The following is a 23,271-nucleotide window of genomic DNA, read 5'->3' as shown; positions in this document are numbered from 1 at the left end:
AGACATTGTCGACCTTCCTTCGCTACGTAGAACACTGCTTCGGTTTTCCTTTCTCCTCCTTCAATCACTGCTGTGAAACTTCCAACCATTTCCATTGGCTTACTAGAAGCGTAAGCAGTGAAGTCTTTTTCCACCTCAGTGGTCATATTTGCAGTCTTGACACCCAACCGCTTCATGTCGTTCCAAATCTGCAAACTGATTATATTTGCAGCTGCCCCCGAGTCAATGACCATCGGTAACTCTACGCCACCGATCTTGAACAAGAACGTGTTTTGTCCCATAGCGTAAAAAATATAGCCATCGTTGTCATTTCCACGTTCCTCCACTTCGTGTACCGCTCTGACCCGTTTCACTGGAAGCGGTCCACGTTGATCACTGTTGGGTCTCTTCAGACACTGTCGAGCAAAATGTCCGAATCCTAGGCATTTCATGCATTGTGCTTTAGCAGCCGGACAGACTTCAGCCCCTTTAACATGTCCCTTTTTCCCACAAGCGAAACAGACGGGCTCTGAGCGAGGATAACTTCTACCGACATTTGAGGACGGAAAACGATTCCTCGACCATTGATACGATTTCTTGAAATCATCTGGTATTTTGGTAACTGCTGACTTTTGACTCTGATACGCTAATCTATTAATCGAACCAACCGGCGTTCTATTGAATTCACATAAATGCCTGTCGCTTTCTTCCAGGCTTGTTCCAAGCGCCTCTACCTCCTCTAAACACATATCCCTTTTCAAAAGCTTCTGTCGTAGTTTATTCGATGTACACTTCTCCACAACCTGATCGACAATCATTTCGTCCGGTTGGCTGTACTCACAACGTTTAATCTGTGTACGTAATCGTAGAATAAAATCGGAGAACCGCTCTGACGGTTTCTGAGAAATTTGTCGAAAATTATGACGCTCATATATGCGTCGTCGGAACGGCTCGAAATGGGCATCAAGCTTTGCAATTGCTGCGTCATAATACGGAGGATTCACGAGTACATGAGACACTTTGTCAATGTCTGGCAGATTATCAAAACATCTCTCAGATCAGGGCCACCCAAGTATAGCAACTTGGCCCTTTTCTCGTATTGAGAAACAATATTCTCCGCATCAAAATAGGATTCTAAATCCCTTTTCCACTTGCTCCATGCTACTGGTAGCTGAGATGACTCAATAGACGTTTGAAACGCTCTCACACGACAATCGTTACCAGCCCTGTTGGAATAATTTGATTGAAAAATACATTTTTTCCTTTCACTTTACATAAGTTGATGCTAAATTTAATCATTCGGCACATCATTCATTCCCATTATCTTACAATCTATTACGAATATAGAAATTTGTTGAAGAAAATATATATGCTGATTTCGTTTAGTTTTGCGAACCCGCTAAGCTTTATTTATTAATTTATTTATTTTTGTTAAATCGGTAATAATTTTGTTTGCGATTCCGCACCTCAATGAAATAGAAGCGAATCCGCTCATTTTATTCGAAGCGATCCCGCTTGTTTCATTCGAAGCGATCCCGCTCGTTTTTATCAATAAAGCGAACCCGCTTATTCGAAATTCACATATTTCGCATGGATATCCATTCTCATAGCGATTCCGCTTTCCTGCTTAAATATTATATATTTAATATTATTTAGTTTATAGCGAACCCGCTAACTCTCCATGGTGTAGCGAACCCGCTAATTCTCCACGGCAAAGCGATTCCGATTAATTACACTATCAAAATATACTATATATAGTGAAAACATCGGTAATGGGATTTTTTCTCAATGTAAAATCAATTCGATTCAAGCTCCAAAAAATATTAAACACTAATCACTTACCTTTTCATGTTGAATCGTATTTTGCTTTTATGTTCGTCTTCCTTTACCTTGGTGGTGTCCAATGTTTCTGATTTGGCCACAAATCCCAAAAAAACATCAATGAGATCCATTTGAGCCACTGTGAACTGTTTCTTCTACGAAATCCCTTTTTTTAGCTCTCTCTCTCTTTCTCTTATCACAATGTAAACAAACCAACAAACAAACCAAAAAAATCCAAGCAATGCTTCATTACGCTTTTTTCCCGCTAACGAAACGTCCAATTCTCATCTTCTTCCTCACAATTCGCCTTCTCAAACATTGAAATCAAAACGCACACATGTAAAGAAAAACAGATGAAATATTTGCTCGAGAGCATTTAACACCATGTGAAGAGTATTCCTTTATACCTCCCTGTCACTTTATTTTCTTCTCTGTTGCTCTCAGATACTGTAACACAACCACCACTTTAGGACTTGCAGCATGTTTTCTTCCAAACGCCGCCATTTTTCTTCACCCATGAATGATGTGCCGAATTCAATTTTACACAAGCCGAAATGTAAGCTTTTCTTTTTTTTTTTTCACAAAATACAATCGATTACTTACATAATTCACCGTCGTCGCCAAATGTGATATCGGATTATTTAAATGAAAACACTGCACACGATACTTTATGAACCGCACCGGCCACCAAGGGACTATCTTTATTCAATCACGACTCTGATTCAACTGAACTCAATACGCTCTCTGTTACACACACTCTACACTGTTTGTCCACTCTCCACAGTAGGGTACGAACCCCAATAGTTCGTCGATGCCACACCCACGTAGCGTTTTTTCAACGCTGCGTGCACGTGGCGTTGAAAAAACGCAGGTGTGCATCGGTGCGGCGACGCTGCGTTACCGCTTTTTCCCGATGCACACATGCGTCTTTTTGACGCCACGTGCACTCTGCGTGGAAAAGACGCTACGTGGGCATCGAGCCTTAGATGCAAGTTCTGCTATGCTGCGCAGAAGTCCAACCCGTTCGACGCGCTGCGAGAACAATCAACGACGCAACGTACTTTCGGTTGAACTCGGTCGGAGTGTCGGGCTGTGCTTTGCCGAAAGGCGCACCGCGCACGCTTTCGTTCATATCATACCCCGATGATTGAGAACCGTTTGTTTTTCGTTTTTCTCCTGATGAATAGGTATGCATCAAGAACAATAAAATTTATGTTTGTTAGATTCATGTAATGTTTGAGTTTTCAAAAGAGACATCAAATATGGGCTATGGCCCAGTTAAAAAGCGCCCAGCTAGCGAACTGTTGCTGTATATAAATGATGAAACAATTGAGAATAGAAAAACAAAAACAAGAATCTTACATTAGGGGAGAACGGTCCAAAATGCACCCCTTAAGCTTTTTTAATGTTTTCGCCCATATAAACAAGAATACCCAACCATTTCAACGTATAGGTGCAAAATTTACAAACCCAGCTACATTTCACAATGATCTCCTATTCAAAACAATAAGGTTTTCACGACTTTCTGACGCATTTAAAAAATGTTTTAAAAACAGGCCTGGGGCAAAACACCCGAATGGTGGTCTAAAATGACTCAATTGCATGTAAAATGATGGTGAACGCATGGTTGTTTGTATTTTCTTAATGGATTGAACTACAATCTTACGAATGTGGTTGATGAATAGCAAATCGCTAACTTTGAGTGAAAATGAAGGAATTTTGCTAGATTTTTCCAATGGAGCTCAATGATGGATAACTAATTATGAGTTGTAATGGTAATATTCGTTCATAAATGTACTACAACAGATTATATGAGTGATTTTATGAGAGAGGCCATTTTGCCCCAGGGGTGCATTTTGGACCGTTCTCCCCTACTTACTTGTGAATCGGTTGGTATGAAGAGAACTGATAATACGTTTATCTATGAATCCCTATGGGGGTAAAGCACTAAAGGTCCAGGGTCCGTACAACATACGCAGATCTGAATTGCGCATGTCTGATGACCGTATTTCTGGCTGTCGAATAACTTTTACGGGCCCACCGACAACTGCAATGATGTTATAATTCCTTCCAAGGTATGAAACAAAGTTTCCACTAAAATATTAGCAATATTTTATGAAAAAATTCAATTACCATGGTGGTATGGTAGGAGGTTGGTTGAGGCTGCCACTGACAGTTAGCCGTGGGCTGCCAATTATATTTTCTGTCAGTGTTGCCAAAAATGTGAAGTGTTGTAGTTTGTTTGATTATTTTACCAATTATATTCTGAGTGATTTGACTGTAAAAATAAAAATTTTAAACTGAAGAAAAACTTTCAAATCAATCAATAAATCATTTTTAACTGTTTTAGCTCTTAAAAATACCAATTTTTGCATATTTTTAAAATAAAATTAGAAAATGTTGGAATCCCAACTTTATTTTGCTCTGCGTACATATACACATCGGAGTGTATTTTAGTTACAAGATAAAGATTGTCGCTTCGGTTGGGTACCGAACTGTCAAATTGTATGTATTTTTCCTTCATTGATATTTAGCACCCCATCCTCCCCAGCAAAAAAATGTTCCGGACAGCGACGACAGCGACAATTATCTTGTAACTAAAATATCTTTTGTTTCAGTTTCAGAACATTTTAATTATTAATGTCCATGTTGGGTAGCCAGTACCCGAAAAATAGACAATTATCTTTGATTGAATTGAACTTGAGTTGCGTGCTCTTTCCTACGCAATGCGGTCGGGTCTGAGCTTGACGACCAACTGGCAGTAGCACATACAACCTCTACTTGATCAGTGCATTTGCTAATGAACAATGTGTGTACCGTAATCCGGAGTGATCGCCGGAGTACCATTTATTCATGGATCAATTTAACCAAGCAAGAAATAAATATGTTATAAGTTTCAGTTAATACAATTACTTATTGTGAGTCAAGTATTTCAGGATTTGTTTTCTTTAATTATGTGAATTTTTATAATTCAATCAGTTCTTCACTCGTCGCAAGGACCAAGAACAAGGGCATTTGCAAGGGGGAGAGAGTTCAAAATGCCCACCCTTAGGTCCAACCTTGGGACCTTCCATAGGAAAAGGTTAATGAATGAAAATTAAGACTAACATTGTTTAAACTTAAAACTAATACTTAAAAATTTTAATGAATTTTGGTTTGAAATTAAAAACTAGTCGACAATGCGCTGTTCTCCGGAGATGCTAAAATAGGCTCAAGGCGAGGACCATACCCTAAAAGTCACCAATCTAACCGGTCGAAAGATAGGCCTTGTACGGAGATACTTCCGAAAACTTGTGTTAAATTGACCGCAGGATTACCCGACAGTCAACTAGACAAATCAGAACGCCTGGTATCCGACGAACACAATGTAAAATCAGAACGCTGTTATTCAGCTGGAGAACTTAATTCATGTTTTCGATGGCATTATTTTCAAACTTGCAGTGCTGCAAGAACGACCAGGAGGTATACGAAGCGGATTAGGTGAAGATGTTGGAATTGGGGAGGTGTCCCTATTGAAATCAATAGCTGAGGTCGAGGTTCCCGGGTAACCCGGTCACTGGTAGGTGGGGACTAACAACCTTGGGAGAATCCAAGGAAAGCCCGAACATCTCGAATTGTGGGTCCGGGATTGCCCTCGGGATGCCCATGGAACCATTTGGATTAGATGTTCCTGAATGAGCCTAATCTTTGAGGAAACAGATGAAGGCAGTGATGCTGGCTGGATCATCCGAAGGCGCGTCCTTGATACTGGCAGGTGTCCATCACACCAGGAATTTGGGGCATTGACATACGTAATGTCGCAAATTATCCGGAAGGGGCTGCCGCCTATGTTGTTTTAAAACCCACACGCTAAAAATGAACTACTCAAAATTGAGTCGAATCCGACTCATTTTCATTAAAAACGGGACAACTCAAAATTTGAGTAAAAGATACTACTTCAATAAAATGATGATTGCACTTAAACTAGGAGTCTGTTTGTCGTAAAATGCACTTAGATAGATAGATAAACTTGATTCGCATCTGTCGTATTAAAAATTGATGGAAGGCCAAGCTTAACTTTCGCGAAATCATCATTTTATTGAAGTAGTATCTTTTACTCAAATTTTGAGTTGTCCCGTTTTTAATGAAAATGAGTCGGATTCGACTCAATTTTGAGTAGTTCATTTTTAGCGTGCACTTGTGTCCGGTCCGGAGTCGAGAGAGGATTTGCTAGGTCCTTTAGATTGGTCCGTCCTAGCCATCGTGGCTAGCCATTGCCGCAGTTGTCCAGTAGTGGAAGCTCTCGAAGATATTTCCCAGTTGTCTCGCACTGTCTTTCCAAATTTGTACGTCTCCCTTCTCTGCGATGAAAGCTGCAGCTGTTTCGGCCGAGAAGATGGTACAGATGTTTAGGAGAATGTTCGAGGTAGTCATGTTGATCCCGGTGACCCCGATGCCAACCGTCCGTACACATGTGTTCGTAATTGTTGAATTCTCTGTTTAATAGCTCGGCTACCGACCTTCTGAGAGCCAATAAATTGTCACCAGGGTTTGCAGAAATTGCTCTCAATAGATAACGAACAACGATAAAAGAGAGGTAAAAACTTTTCCGAATCATAACAAGCCATGATAACAAATTTATCAAACTTGTATACAAGTGCGAAAAAACAGAATCGGATAGGCAGCCCCCACAGAAAAATGGTGATTCTTGCTTTGTTTTCGCTCATTTCGTGTTGATTATTGCACATCTGTGTAGAACAAGTTGAAACGCACCATCAGAGCCAGTGCTCCCCGCATTTGGAGCTTTCTAGGAGAAATTTATCATGCACGCTTAAAATGACTTACATATTTTTGTGTTCCGTTCACACAAAACGGGCCTCTCCTGGAACAACTCATATTATGAGTAACTACGATGTTACTCATTTTTGTGTAACCGATGGCCGATGATTTTCGGTGAGTTCATTTTACACAGCGAGAGAGCAGTCGGAAATCGAACCTAACCTCAATTGTATGTTTTCAAATTAATGTTTAAGTAAGCCAACTTTGCCACACTTATTCGGAGGCTTCTCCAATCGTTTTGATCAACAAAACAAAGTGCGATGATTGTATTTGCACTTTTTTTTTTTGTTTCGCCATCAAAACAAAAGGAAAAACCTCCGAAAAAGTAGGATTCCTTGCAGCACATTCCGACAACGTTCCCCATCATAGCGACCCGAAGGGACTTTGACAGTTCGAGGCAAACTCACTTACACATATCATGCACATGTGAGACAGTACACAGCGACTGCTTATGTTTCACACAAAATTTTCACTCATAGTGAGAGTTGGCCAAGGCGTCGCCGGGATGTGTGAAAGCTATTCATGCGATGTGTACTTGACTTTAAGCGTGTGGGGTATAGCCTCCCGAATCAGTTCTCTATCATGACAACTTGCGAAAAAAGTCTCTCGCTATATGCTACATACCGTATATGTATACAGAGATGATAAGTGAGAAACTTGTTCATTCTCTTTAGGATTCAATCCCTGATTGTCACGTCACCTCTCCTATGAGTTTGGAGCTGTTAGTGTTGGCATTTGGGAGTACCAGCGCCTCGCTCCATGCAGAAGGCGTTAGCTTTTTGAGCATAGGATACTCCATATCGTCGGGACAGGAGGATTTCCCATTACTGCTGGAAAGAATGTAATGGTAGAATGTGAATAACTTGAGTCATTCCTTGACATATCTGGTCATTCCTTGACATATCTGGGACATTTCTCAAACTGGTCGTTGATCCAAATCCTACCGGAGAACCGGTGTATATTTTGCAATTTTAAATGTTATTGCATGCACATATCAGGCACATGCACATTTTATGCGATATCGATGAAATTTTGATTCATCGATAAGAACCTACTAAGTGTCATTCAAAATCTACAAAAATCATGCTTCTGGTACATGCATTGTAACAACAGCTTGCAAAATACAATATTTGTATACAAAACAAGTGATTTCGTATAGGTTTAGTTTTCATACAAAACTGTAAAATCGTTTGGTACACGCTGGTTGGGAGTGCTGTATGATGGGTGGGTTATTGTAGTAAAAATAGTAAACATTTCTTATTATAAACTTCTATCTCAGCATCAATAAAATCTTAAATTTTGCAAGGAAAGCTATTTTAATAATTGTTACAAATTTCACCACCACGGCTATAAATAGAGTAATTTCTAACCATAAATCAAGTGATGGAAAAATTTCCATAATTATGGGGCTTCGACTCACACAATGTTTTTGCGAAAAATCGGTGATGCCTGTGATGGGAGCATCGAAATCAACTCAATTCGAGGTGTTCAAATGAATACAATTTTGTAAACGCACGTTTTGACGCTTATCAACAACAAGCTATCGACGGAGAATTGAGTTCCATTTCTTGTTATTAGAAATGGAATCAGTTATTGCATTCGGATGATAAACCGAATAAACGGTTTTCATGCATAGATATACGTAGGCTAGGTGTACCAGTTGTGGCTATAGCACCAGTTGTCGCACTAGTGCTTTATATGCCAAATGACCAATCAAATCACCTCAACCAAAGTTCATATCAATAAAGTATATTCATATGACACGATAACACCTTTGATTTCCTCTAAAACAAGCGAAGCATAATTGTAAAAATTGATTTTGCTTAATTTTTGACGTCCCTTGCACAAGTTGTCGCACTAGTGGTCCCTATTTGGCCAGTCCCATAAGAAAACAATGGGATTTGCCAAATAAGGAACCAAAATTAAGAATAGTGCCACAACTGGTGCATGCGTTCCTATTATGGATTAATCAATTTTGAGGATAATAACAAATTTTATTGTGGTTTTCACAGCTGTTCTAAGGAGCAGAATATAAAACCTTTCGCTTGATATATAAAGTCCACCCACAAGCCTTTTACTTATTTTTTTTAAAAATAGTTGTTCTTATGTATGGCGACAATTGGTACACCGACCCTACATGCAAAGGTTGATCTATTCGAAATTGCGTTGAATTCACCTTATTTTCGTTTTCTATGGAATTCAAAGTTAAGAGGTGACAAATATGTGATCAAATTTCATTAAATTTCTGAAGTTGTCATCAACTTACTTCCTTTAAAATCCTGTTTGCGTTGGTCTGAGAGTTAACGCACAAAATATTTGTGTGACCTGGTCTGGTAACCAAACCAAGTTGCATAACAGGATATCAACAAAATGCATACACAAATAAAACTGTTAGTATTAATAAGCAGTGTCAAAGTAATAATTAGCTTTGATCGTGAAATTCAATGCCAATGCTAACCAAAGTTGCGGACTCACAGCCCAGAGTAGGAAAACTTAAAGCGTCATCCACCGGTGGGGTGGCTGCTTGAAACGATGTACTAAATTGAAGCGTAGATACGCGATTCCGATAAATAGTTAGTGCAACTTACTATCTGCGTAGGGGCATTGTTATAATCGCGCAGATAGGCGTACATGATTGTATTCTCTCAACTGAGAGTTTCTCTTCTATGTTTGCTCGAATGTATTGTTCTAGATCTAGGCTGATTCTTTACAAATGTAAGAATGTAAGTTGTAGGTGGTCTGGTCAATATTATATGCATTTTGGTGGTGTCGTCGCTGCGCTCCATCGAACCGGTTCATCATGACAACGAAAGCAAAACGGCAAGCCGGCCGTAGTCACTTTACACCCGGACTGGATGCTAAAGTCATGAGCAGTAACCAAGGTCGGCTGCGGGCAAAACCAGTTCTTCGCATGAGCTCATAATATCCCGAATATTTATGCATTTTTCGTATTTTCTTTTTCGCAGTTATCGCCGCGACCCCGACCAAGAATGTCACCCGGCGAAACGACAACCAGTTCATCTGAGAACAGCGAAAAGTTCTCCAATTCAGATGTCAGCTCCGCAGCAGATGCGTCCAAAGAAGCTACCACCCCCAGTGAAGGCTCTCGGGATGAGAGTAGTTCCCGGGACAACAAGCGGGAGGCCAGCTGGCCCTCGGTTCTGTTCTACATCCATCTTAACATTCTAGGAGTATATGGAATATTTGTATTATTCTCTCATACTTCAGCGATCACGTTCATATTCAGTGAGTACGATGACGTCATGACAAAGAAGAGCTTCGATTTGAAACAGTTTTCATTTTCAGCATCTTTTTTAACGCTATGTGGTATATTGGGTGCTACTGCCGGGGCACATAGACTATGGGCTCACAAATGCTATCAGGCTTCCACTTTCCTACGATTCTCATTGATGCTGTGCCAAACTCTGGCAGGACAGGTTAGTATATAACAATAAGAACATATTAATCCATTCTACTCTCTGCAAGATTTGTAAATTAAATAGACATATGATTGAATTATTTGTACCGCAATGTAAAGCAGAACGCGAGAATTTTTTTTTCGAAAAAAAAATTCTTCAAAAATTGTTGTCTCATGGTTGGGTGGGGGGTTGGGTCTTTTATGTCCAAAACCAGCCCAGTGGCTACGCAACTGACTGCTACATTCTGTACTACTTCTTCCTATAATAGTAGTCATAGGACATGAGGTTCGGCTGTGGGCACCCTTTTGAATTTTGTCCATAACTTTGGTTCTAGTTGGTACTATGTCTACATTTTTATACCAATGGACGTTACTGCTAGAGAAGAAATTTGTTTGATTTCATCGATTTGAAACATTTTGTTGTTAATTTTTTCAAATTTGGAATTTTTGGACATTTCAGTTTTGTGGTTCGGTTGTGGGCACCCTTGAAAATCTGGCTAATAATGAAAAATAACAAATGAATTTAGCAGCGTGATGTGATGAAAAAAATTGAAAGTGATGGAAAAAATTTTCGAGTTGAAATTTTGATGGCAATCGTTATTCAACCACAAAACAGACTAAATTTACCGTATGAATACGCATTAGAACTCACTTTTTCAATTCAATCACACCATTTTATGACACATAATTTTCGTGTTGATTTTTATGTTATTGTTCATAGTTTAAAGTAGAGATGTCTATCTAGTTCGGTATTCTGCACAAAACATAGTGTTTCGATAGCAAATGAACGACAGATGTCAGAATAGCAGTATCTGGTTTCTGTCGAAAAATACGTGGGGGTGCCAACAACCGAACCATCTCTCCTACACCTTGTTCAGATAGAAGCAGAACCGATTGTGTAGATGCTTCTCAGTGACCACTTTTTTCATAGTTGCGCACAACCGGTAAGCGCAGGGACTATTCCCAAGAACTGTCCAAAATTTACATTAATAAAGCATGAATTGAAAGATGTCATTTCTAATTTGCTAATAACTTTTTGCTAAAGTTTCTAACAATACAGGATTGATGATGATTTTGTAACGCTTGAAGAATCCCATCCTTGGTTTAGGATTTACTGTTTTAGGACGACTACACCATGCATCACCATGAAATCTTTTACTAGAAAATTTAAAAAGTATGAAAGCCACGGGTGATGATGGTATTTTCTACAAACTTATTAAAAAATCCAAATCAGTTTGCTTTCTTCAAGCAAACTGTTTGAAAAAAATATTTAAACTAAAATTATGAGAAAAAATATATAAAGCTCTTTTAGTGGAATGTATTCAACCGTCTAAGACGTGTTAGATACTCTCCATTTAATTCCACCAATTATTTTCGATATCTTTGCAGATACGTATTTCGACCACAACTGTGTGGTCGTCTTCAGAGTCTCGTACTTGACTCGACTTGCGACTTGTTGAGCACAATTAACTTTATCGGCGATAACGATAAATTAACGATTAACATCAGGATTAGGAAGCGATCTGTTCAAGATTAGGAAGAGCTGCAGATCTTGGCAAAAGTATCAATTAGTAGCCTGTCATGGGTTGGAGGATACTCTAGTATTGTGTTTTCTTTGTGAGAGGGGTTTCATATTCCCAACAGGTTATGGGCCCAGTACGATTCTACTGCGCATCTTCCATCTTTCGTCACTAGGGTATTAATTGTAATCCCAGCAACTGTCTAAACATATGCATGCATATTCAAAACTATGCAAACAGTCAAGCCGACTTCAACCGCCAGCGAACCCTTCTTCTCGGACTCGGCGATCATATATTCCAAAAGGGTACTCTACCTTCCGAGGAAAACGTAAATATTATTTTTATTTTTCGAAAGAATCGATTAAAATCAGAATTGAATTGAGTTCCAATTTGACATCTGTATTATCTTTCCTTTCAAAAATATGAACTTTACCTCTGAACATTGAATAAAATCGTTTTTTAATCAAAAAATAAGTTTTCTAAGGAAACATCGAAAAATCCCGGGATCCCGGGATTTCCCGGGATATACGAACAAATTCAACCCGAATCCCGGGACAACGAAAATAGCCGGGAAATGGAAACTCTAGTTTGGACGAATGGGTCATAGTTGATTGAAAAGTGAGAAATTAGGAATTAGAAGAGAGACGTCTCACTTATCACTCCTCATTGATCACTTCTCGCTGTATAAAGTGAGAAGCGCAAAGTGAGTAGTGAGACGTCTCACTACTCACTTCGCGCTTCTCACTTTTGACAGTCTGTTTACTTTTTCAACTTACTTGTTACAATGATAAATTTTCCTGAATGCTTCCAAAACTCAGCTTAAAATGTTCCCATATAAGCCGAGAGCTTCTTAAGTATTTGAAACAATCTGGCAGACATATTGTCACTATGAATGGGGTTTCAACTAATTGGTCTAGCGAAGTCGAGGAGGATGAAAACACTTTTGTATGTGAGTTCACATGAAAAACTCGGCTCGAATGAGATGCGGAAAGCCACCCCTGGTCCCTTGCTTTCTTTTTGTTGAGCCTATCACGCAGCTACCGTGAATTAAAGAATAGGGAATTAAAAAGACAGACAATTTATCTGAGCTAGAATTGTGGCTAATAAAAGCTACTAAGAGTTCATTCATAAATTACATATTGCTAAATTTGACCATTTTCAACACACACCCTTCCCCCCCCCCTAAAGTCTTTTGTATGGAACGGTTCGAAAATTGTTGTAATATCCGTAACGCTCTGCGAAAGCAACCCTCCCACTCAATAAACCGCTATGTTATTTATGAATGGGCCCTGAAGTAAAAAAAGATCGGAAAATGATTCAACTCTAGGTGCTGCTTGATAGGCGCACGCTACCCGAGCAGACAAAAATAGCAAATTGTGATATGGTAATAAAAATAAGAATTGTACATGATGAATGACATCGAAAATAAAAGATCAAATGAAAATATCAATATTTTGCAATAAAATATCATGTGGGTATTAAGTTATGATATTTGTAGAAAATGATCAATACCTCGTGCTATTAGTTTGTTCTTATCCATGAATATCAAACTATTGCAATGTAGCTTGTTGAAACTTGACAGGTAAAATTTCGAGAGATGTAGGGGAAGGTGGTCGATTGTCGGCACCCTTGAGTTCTTGGTTCAAACCTTTTGCTCAATTGAACAAAGTGGTGATATTTACATACCAATGCAATGGCAGCCTTTAGGCATAAGCAAATAACTGGTGAAATTTGTTTTATTTTATCTTGCTCTTGATTTTATGCCATTTATAAAAAGATGGTCGGTTGTCGGCACCCCATAAAAAATATTAAAAACGGAAAAATATGAACTGTTGGCGTTATGGCTGAAAATATCAAAATTTATTATGTAAATGGCAATGACATTAATTACGTAAGTTCCAAAGGGGGAAGGGGGAGTGGGCCGAAGTGTGACAATCCATATACAAAAAAAAGAATGATTCATACTGAAAGTGTGACATAGAGGGGAGGAGGGTTGAAAATTGCCAATTTTTGCGTTACGTAATTATTTTTTCTTTTTTCTTTATTATAGAGACTTGCAGCCTTAGGCTGGCTCATCTCTGAAAGATTATTATTATAGTAATTCATATAAAAACAGTACAATTCAAATTATTTTTTCTTAGATCTAGTATTGTAGACTTTCCACTCTGATTTGGAAAAGGTTCCGTCGCTATACTCTAGCTCATCTGAGCACCTCTGATCTTCACATGTTCTTTTACATTCTTGTTCTATGGCGTCCGCTCCATTCGTTTCGTTTGTTCCAGTTGACAATCTTCTTTTTGTTGTTGCGGTGCCGTATTCAAGCTCGTTGGTGTTATAGCCTATTCAGATTACGCCATTAATGACATAATAATTGGCGTTTCAGGGTAAATACGCTTTATGATGTCATTATTTACGTAATATTCCATACATTTTGCGCTGTCAAAAGATACCCGCTAAAAAGAGTCATGAAGAATTTATTACGAACAATTATTACGAGAGAGCTTTCGTTCTAACTGGGATGCAGGGAGAAATTCAACAAAACAAAACTGACAAGCGTCACGCTCTCTTTGCCAGAGAGAAAATTCTCTCTGTTTTTATTTCGTTTCGTAGTTGACAGTCATGCTCTTTCTGTCGCAGCAGGGTCGAATGCATGTTAGATGGAAATCTTCTGAGCGCTGAAGAGTAACTCGGATTGTGATGGTTTTGTGGAAAGCATTTTATATGATGAAAAATAATGATGATAATTATTTATTCTCCACTTATTCAACATGAATTGTTTAAAAAACAGATGCTCTCTAGAATTAACATGAAGTATTTAACTTAAACCTAGATTTAATAGAACAAATCGAATAAATTTTCAAAGTTCAAGGGCCAATTCGGAAGACAATTTAAAACGTAGGAATGGTTGTAAAACGTTTAAACAGTTAAATTATATCACATTCACACGATTCGATTTTGTTAGAAGCTGTATCATTGATTGTCGAGTAGAACGCAATGGTTCAGTTTCCATTTTTGAAAAAAAATTAAATTGCTGAGTTGCCCTTTATACATGGAGATACTGGTGGAAATACATTTTAGTTCGATAATATTTCTTGAAATTTGGTCCAATCGTCCTTTTTTTATTTATTTGTGAGAATTCCCAAAAGAATCTAAATTTTTCTATCAAATCTCAAATCGAAATTTTAAAACTCTCCTTGAATTCAACCCTGTATTAGCGTGCAAATGAGGAAACATTGAAACGTCAAGATATATTATCTTGCTGCAGTCTGAACACCTCGTAATAATTGGATACCCTCTCACTTAACAAAGTCATAAATAGCCCAATCTGAATAGGCTATTAGGGTCCTTATTTCCGTTCTCGCTATTGCCGTCACCGTCGTCGTTGTCGCCTTCACTTGGATCGGCTCCTGCCGATGGGTTATCTGTCTTGTTTTGCTCATCGTCGTTGTTCTGTCTATTGGTTGAGTCTGATGCTTCTCGGTTTTGATTTGAATTTTCTTCGCTTGACACTGTTGATGCACCAGAGACATTTGAATGAGGTTCGGCTGGCTTGTCTCGGAAAGTAACGAGTGTAGACTCGTTTTCAATTACAATACGAGATGGTATTTGCTTCTCTTGCCTCAGTCGTATCACTCGAACGCCGTTCGGGATGTACGGGAAGAAGTTTTTCCATACCTCGTTGTGTATGGATATAATTTTGCCATACTGTTTCATGTGTCGCAAGATTGTAGTTTTGGACATTTGAGGCGGCAGATCATGCAACCTCACGATAGCGGTAGGGCCATCCACGTACACGGGGATGTAGTAGTGCACATCGAGATGCACGAATGAATGTCGAAGGTGGTGTTGCTTCTGCAGCCGAAGTGCTTCGCTTTCATCGATCAGTTCAACAAACACGCAGTTTTTTATGTTATGGAGTTGAATGTTTTTTACATCATCCATGTTTAATTTGAGTTTAGTATCAAAAAACCTTTTCACTATCTCGAGACTAGGTCGCGTTGGTAGGCCACTGAAGTCCACAACAAGAGTGTTTCTCCTGTATGACATATTGCGTCGAGTGCAAATGTTCTTCAAAGGTTCGAATGCAAAGGTACTGGCTATCGGAATAGACGTCTACCGCGCGCGAGAAGCGATTGTCAACTGTTACGTAATTAATGGATCTTCCCTTATACATATATAATTAAGCTTTCAAAAAATGTTATTTTTGCTCACACACGCTAAAAATGAACTACTCAAAATTGAGTCGAATCCGACTCATTTTCATTAAAAACGGGACAACTCAAAATTTGAGTAACAGATACTACTTCAATAAAATGATGATTGCACTTAAACTAGGAGTCTGTTTGTCGTAAAATGCACTTAGATAGATAGATAAACTTGATTCGCGTCTGTCGTATTAAAAATTGATGGAAGGCCAAGCTTAACTTTCGCGAAATCATCATTTTATTGAAGTAGTATCTTTTACTCAAATTTTGAGTTGTCCCGTTTTTAATGAAAATGAGTCGGATTCGACTCAATTTTGAGTAGTTCATTTTTAGCGTGCAACGTGGCTAATAGCCTGAAACTATGCAAACTTTGATTTGTCTTGATATCTGCCTTGGAGACTGGGGTTCCGACAACCGACCATGTTTGGGTTAGTTTTAGTTCATTTTGTAACACTAAGCAAATGACTTGACAAAATGACTGACAAAAAACTTCTAGGTAGGTTTTTTTTGTTAAACGGAACATAGGCATCTGTTTGGATTGGTGGTTGGCACAAAAAGAACGTTCGTATATTGCTCATACATTACATATGTCAAAATATCCATATTTGCTATCTGTCTAACGTTACGTCGGGGTGCCGACACTTGACCAGTGCCGGCAACCGACCACCTAAGCAACACAACTAAGCACATATAGGAGGAGATCCCTCAGCGCCGGACACCTCCCAATACCGGACACTTCTAAAACAACACTTGCAGAGATCCCTCCACCATCTCATGTAGTACAAAAGAAAGCTATTGAAAAGCTCTTTACCTGCATGGAATATCAGATCAGATCAGAAAGATTAGAAAATTTGAAATTGAAAAAAAATGTAAAAAAAAATCATGTTTCGCCTTATTTTAGAAGGATTGAATCAACAATATTAAAATCAATCGAATGCATTCTGATTATGTCAAGATGGTCAATGTATTAGTCATATATCAGACAGCGATCATGATTTGTTAGATATGGTGCAAAATCAATTTCTGAATTTCGGTAGCTGTCCCCCGGGTTCGGACAGTGAGTTTTTTTCATGTGATCAAATAGCCATTATTTGCACCTGTTTTGTTAAACTTACTTCAATTCAATTGTTTTTTTACTAAAGTATCAGAAAGTCACAGAAATAAGCAGAAACAAAAATTGAAGATGTCATTGAAAATGGAGGGAAATTGAGCTGGATTAAATGAGCTCTACTAACAGGTGTTAGGTTAGGTTCTAGGTTATGCGACGTACACACCAGTCAAGCAGTTTGACGAACATTGACTCCGCCCCCAAGAAAACGCTTCGGTTGCTGCTTTGTTTGCAGTTTGCACGTGTGTGAAGTTGTTCGAACAACCATTTGACAGTTGGCGGCTCGGTTGGAAAAAATTAAAACGGTTTGATTTTGGTTTGAGTTGTCGGGGGTGGAGTCAAGGTTCGCCGAACATGTTTGAGCATTTGTAGTGAAGTTGCACAAACCTCCATATATTTTTTGATGGTTGGTGCTCAAGTTGGCGCTTCGGTCGTTCGTGTGTGATATTGTTGGTCGAATAAACTGATTGTTCGTGCCGCTGTTTGCAAAACTTGATGGATGTTTGAATAAACGGGAGGTGGAGTCAATGTTGGTTAAACTGCTTGACCGTGTGTACGTTCCATTACTCATGTAATAGGAACTTGATCGTATTTAAACATGATCCAATAGTGTCCGGTACTCGGGGACACTTTTCTGCACAGTGCAAATTTTCACCAAAATTCATCATCAAAATACATCGTCGAAAAACGAGTTCAAATGATCAAATATAGTTTGTATGAATCATTAGTGATCATATTTTGTGTGTATGGTATACAAGTAAACATAATCCGGATAATTGGAAAGTTTTTCGTTAAATGGCTTATGTGTCCGGCACTGGGGGATCTCCCCCTAGTACAGGCCTACCCAACCTTTTCAAGCCACGGGCCAATTTTTAGAATTCACATTTGCTGGCGGTACATAACTTTTTCACTATTTTCAAAAAATATATTGTTTTTTTCATCGTTGCATCGTTGCTATTTGAAACATTAAAGTAATCTATTCACACCGTTCACCGGATGTTAAAAATTGGAAATTTCGATACTTTACCAGCATATTGAACAGATTTACATGAACTGTTTTCAACAGGATGAGAGAGATTTCAAGTCATTTCGAAAAGGTTAAAATCTCTCAAGGGATACCAAGGCTAAGAGTGAAATCAGGAGTGATTCAGTTTCATTCCAAATTTTCGACCATTATTCTAGTTTGAATCTGGAGCAAAATAGAACAAACTGCTGGTTTCCCCAGCAGTGTTCTATTCATGTTTTTCAAATTTTCAATTTAATGAAATCATTATGTTGCTGCCAAGAAAGGCGCCGTAACTGCAAAGTGGATTGATCCGTAGATAAAATGACGCGTTCATACACCAAAACAATTGAAAAATATTTGAATCTCGTGATTCATTCGTGGTTCAAATCTGCAGAAAATAGAACGGAGCGTTATACCAGTTTTATTTTTTTGACAGTTGACTGGTATAAAAAATGAATCTAGAACAGCTGCTGGGAAAATGAATGTTTCAGATTCATATTCAAACTGACAGCCCCAAACGATTTGAATCACTGCTGATTTTACTCTAACTGAATGAAATTCGCAATAATACACCAAGTCTCCGTGTTCGGCTTCCATTTCTGTCAACATTATTTATAATTGGTGGGGGTTGAGTTCCCTAATGTTGATGAAGTTGATTGTCTAAAAAACGATCGTCAATACTTGAGGAATATTGATCGCCTTTCGCATATCGATTTTTTTGGTGAATATGGAATGGCAGGGACATATCGCCATACCTATGTTTTTATTTTTATTTTTTATTTTATTGTGTGACTCCATCAACAGACTACAATTGGCCCTAATGATGTATGTAAATACTAATTAATACTAAAAAACGCACATAGTTAAGAAAATATAACATAGTAGCATTGTCAAGATAAAAAAATAAAACAAATAAAATGCAGCCTTATCACATACAATCAACGAAAAAATTCAGAAAATCTACGACGAAGAACATTCCGCGTCAAGTTGAAGTCGAACATGGAAGAAACTCTATTAAACGTTCTCTGGAGGCCGTAGATTGCAGTTTCTGCACCGTAGTTAGTGCTACGAAGGGGGAGCCTCAGCATCGAACTGTTCCGTAGCGGACTTGGTTGAACGTTCATGTTGACTTGTAGTAAAATTCTTTCGCAATCTATTCTTCCTTGAAGTACACATAGGGCTCTGCCCACATCCCGGCGGATACGCAGTGGCTCTAAGGCAATCAAGCGACAGCGCTCTTCGTAACTAGGAAGATGCAGCGGGTCCCTCCAGTTTAGTCTTCGAAGCGCAAACCGCAGGAAACGCCGTTGAATAGATTCAATACGTTCTACGCCGTTGTTGTAATACGGGCTCCATACTGTCGAACAATACTCTAGTGTAGAGCGCACCAAAGAACATTACAGCGATTTCAGACAATAGACGTTCGTAAAATTTTTCGCTGTTTTCATGACAAAGTCCAGGGTTCTAGACGCTTTGTCGACAACTTATGAAAGATGGTGTGAAAATGTCAGTTTTGAGTCTAAAACCACACCCAAATCCTTCACGTGATTCACCCGTTCGAGTGTAGTTCCCAGCAAATGGTAATTGAAGATAATCGGTTCTTTTTTGCGTGAAAATGTGATAACGGAACATTTTGTCGGATTAACAATCCGGTTCGTAGTGCATCAATCAGCGAAAGCATTGATTTGACCTTGGAGAGTATGGCAATCAGTAACCGAGCAGATACGTAGGAATATCTTGAGATCATCGGCAAATGATAATTGTGGACCCTTAACAGCGTGATGGACATCATTGTAGTACATGATAAAAATCAGCGGTCCTAAATGACAAGGCAGCCAGGTATACCCGACGTTGCACGAAAGTACGTTGATCGGTTGTTGCCTAATGCGACCGTTAATTGGCGGTCAGTAAGATACGAGCGAAACCATTTCAAAAGATCCCCACCGATACCTAATCGGTCCAGTTTTGCGATGGCGATGTCATGATTCAGCTTATCGAACGCAGCAGAAAGGTCTGTGTAGATCACATCCGTTTGGGCCAGAGTGTTCATACTTTCCGTGATGTACGAGGTTAGACACAGTAAATTCGTAGTTGTGGATCGCCCAGTTACAAAGCCATGCTGGTCTGTGTTGATGTGTTGCTTGCAGTGTGCACTGACGTAATCAATGATAACAAGTTCAAATAGCTTCGATACGGCACATAACGAAGTAATTCCCCTCTAGTTATTAACATCGCGCTTGTTACCCTTTTTATATACAGGAAACATTTCGGCTATTTTCCAACAGGAAGGGAATACTCCGCTGGAGATTGAAAGCTGGAAAATCTTATGAACTGGAGCCAGTAGCCATTCGACACTTTTTTTAATAAAACAGGATGGCACCCCATCAGGACCGGGCTTATATGAACCCTTGAGTTGAGATGCGACTTTAGTAATAAGTTCAGCACTCACGTCAATGCTAACCAGCTGTTGGTTAGCCAAGCGGACGTTCTCGGCTGCGGAGGTGATGGAGTCGGCGGACAGTAGCTCTTCTTCGAACACACTGGAAAATTTAGCCGAAAAAAGGTTGCAAATGTCCTGTTGCGTGTCAGCAGTTTCGTCATTGAGAAACATGGATGAAGGCAATCCGCTTTCCTTGCGCTGTTCATTTATGTAATTCCAGAAAGATTTCGGGTGAGTTTTTAGGCGTTGTTGGATTCTTCTTTGATAGCGTCGGAAAAGGAACCGATTTAAGCGCTTGTACTGATAATTTATACTGACATAGTATCGTTTCAAAGAAAGTGAGCGGAATTTAGTGAACCTTTTTAGAGCAGCCTTTTTATTCCTTCTTAACGAGCGAAGTTCGTTAGTCATCCACGGAGTGCGACTGTCAGACTGGACAATTCTTTTCGGGACATGCCTATCGATGATGTATGCCAAGACATGAGAGAAAGTTTGTGCAGCTGTGTTGACATCGATCGGATCCAAAATTCGATCCCAATCCAGTTCTGAAAGAACTTCGACAACACTGCGATAGTCGGCCCTTCGAAAATCGTAGGTCACTGCAGCCACAGTGCTAGAAAAATCACGGCCAGCCGTTTCCTCGACGGTAATTACGAGAGCTGGGTGATGAGCGACAAATTTAACCAAAGGGACCGGTGCCTTGGAGATAACTGGAGCGGTTTCACGAGCGCTAGTAAAAAAGAATCAAGCGAACGACCGTTTTCGTTTACAACTCCATTGATTTGAGAAAAGGTAGCCATACTATAATTATTCAAAAGCTTCGTGGCACCAACGTGAAAAGATGATCTTTCAAGGTGGAAGCCGTAAAAACCGCTGTGAATTCGTGTCTATGCGATTCCCGCGAAGTTGAAGTCACCAAGTATCATCAATTCGTCGCACGGAGCGGCATCGTTCGACACAAATGAGAGAGACTGACAGTGTGTGTCGATAAACTCCAAATCACGATTGTCGATAAACTCCAAATCATGATTGCTTTTCCTTGTTTAGATTTGTCACAACGCCATTGTTCTTTACTGTCATTGCTGGTGCTCTATCAATCGCAAGTTCACTTAAGTTTTCGAAGGAGAAAAAAGTTCCTTTACACAGGTCTCAGGTTTTCCCCGTTAGTTGTTCCCTGCATTGGGAATAAAGTTGCCAATTTTTCAGTCATTCAAAAATGACTATGCAGACAGCCAACTTTGCCACGTTTTTCACGACGGTATTTTCATCGGTAGCGAGAGAGTAACATATGAAGCTGACGGCTTCTTCACGTTACGTAGCTTTTAAATCTTTTGCGAGAACTTTTACTCTTCACCGTGTTCCACGCAAACTATGTTACAGAAGGAGGCTACAGCCGACAACCGAAATGCATTCCGTAACAAGTTCTCCGTCCTGGAACAAATTCATCCGTATTGCCAAAATCTTGCTAACAGCAAAACTGGCTCGTACTGCATTTTCTGACTTCGTATTAACTCGAGTGAAAAGAGTTTGTTGCTTCTATAATTCATTGTACCAATAATTTGAACCAATAAATGGAAATTTCAAATGAAATCTTTGAAATTTTATCAACTTCCTACCTGGGCCCTTTCAAATACCATATTTCATAGAATGTTTGGATTCAGATTTTATTCCTTCAATATAGCAAAACTTTACGAACAACTAAAGCAAAGCGGCTATCCTTTTTTCAACGTGAACATAAACTACTTTTACCAATCTTTATTGAAAACGCGATGTTCCACATCAACCTTTTGTATCTTGGGGTCGTTTATGCAATCATTTTAAATTGTGTAAAATATTATTTTTCGTTTCAAATTAAAATTAATAGTTTTGCAGCGCGAGATTTAATTTAAAACTTACATATTGAATAATGAATAATAGAAAAAAAATCTGAAACCAGGTAGAAAAGCTGATGAGCCAATTATGAGGTTATTTTTCTAACATGCCGCGGGCCACAAAAAATGGAGCCGAGGGCCGCCTCCGGCCCGCGGTCCGTACGTTGGGCAGACCTGCCTAGTACATAGTATCATGTATTTCTTCATGAACACATTATCATTTTTCTTACGCTTATAAGCCCAAAAAGCGCAAAAATGGCGTTTCATAAAACACCGTTCTTGTTATAAAATATGTTTTTATTTCGTATGACATTCGGATGACTACGGACGCTACGGTTCGCAAGCAATCACAAAATAAAGTAAATTATTTTTGTAAATACGTAATACGTAATTTTCCTTTTCGATCGTTTCGTAACACTAAGAAAATAACCGTAATAAAAACTTCTGAGTTAGTTTTCACTTGATAAAAACATGTTTTCTTTGTTAAACGAAATAGATCGTGCTTATATTAGGTTGTGCAGCGTCTGTATCTAACCTCAAACTGATGACAGATTAGTAGTACTTCGCGTTGGACTCGGGGGCAGCCAACCAATCATGAACTCGAACTTTGTCGGAGTCCTCGTCGGAGTCAGTGGAAAGTACTACTGAACTGTCAAAAAAGTTCATTTGACGAGGACCGAATTCATTCGTGACGTCATGCTGCAGAACCTAATAGCGTATGCATGACATACGTGTCAAAATGTCCATATCTGACCAATGTCGGCAACCGACTACCTTCCCCTACTGAAGCCGAATATTGTGTCAATAATACACGAAGAAGAAGAAACACGACGGTGGAATTTCTCGCTGTTTCGTTTGTGCTCAATGTGAATAGCTTTATTTTTGCCCTGATACATTTTCAGACCGAAATACCTGTTCAGGTCCGAGTTTTTGCTAAAAATAAGTGTGAGTAGGGGTATTTTTTCCTGTAATACAAACATCACCTCAATGTTCTGGCTGTGTTCACGCCCGAAATTTATCAAATCTCAAAAATATATGTGTAAAGATTTCTAGTCGATTCCAATGGTTTCACTGTTTTAGTAGGG

The 23,271-nt window shown here is 39.1% G+C and overlaps 1 protein-coding gene across 1 annotated transcript in view; it reads left to right on the top strand.

Annotated features, from left to right (window-relative positions):
• Window positions 1-23,271, top strand: part of LOC134205082 (acyl-CoA Delta-9 desaturase) — a 63,451-nt gene that overhangs the window by 35,539 nt on the left and 4,641 nt on the right. The window contains exons 2-3 of the mRNA XM_062679987.1: window positions 9,585-9,864; window positions 9,925-10,055. Coding sequence (XP_062535971.1) covers window positions 9,609-9,864; window positions 9,925-10,055 — 387 coding nt within the window. The 5' untranslated portion in view covers window positions 9,585-9,608. The remainder of the gene's footprint in view (window positions 1-9,584; window positions 9,865-9,924; window positions 10,056-23,271) is intronic.

The sequence above is a fragment of the Armigeres subalbatus genome, chromosome 1, assembly GCF_024139115.2.
Source record: "Armigeres subalbatus isolate Guangzhou_Male chromosome 1, GZ_Asu_2, whole genome shotgun sequence".
NCBI lineage: Eukaryota > Metazoa > Arthropoda > Insecta > Diptera > Culicidae > Armigeres > Armigeres subalbatus.
This window is presented reverse-complemented; position numbering and strand designations above follow the sequence as displayed.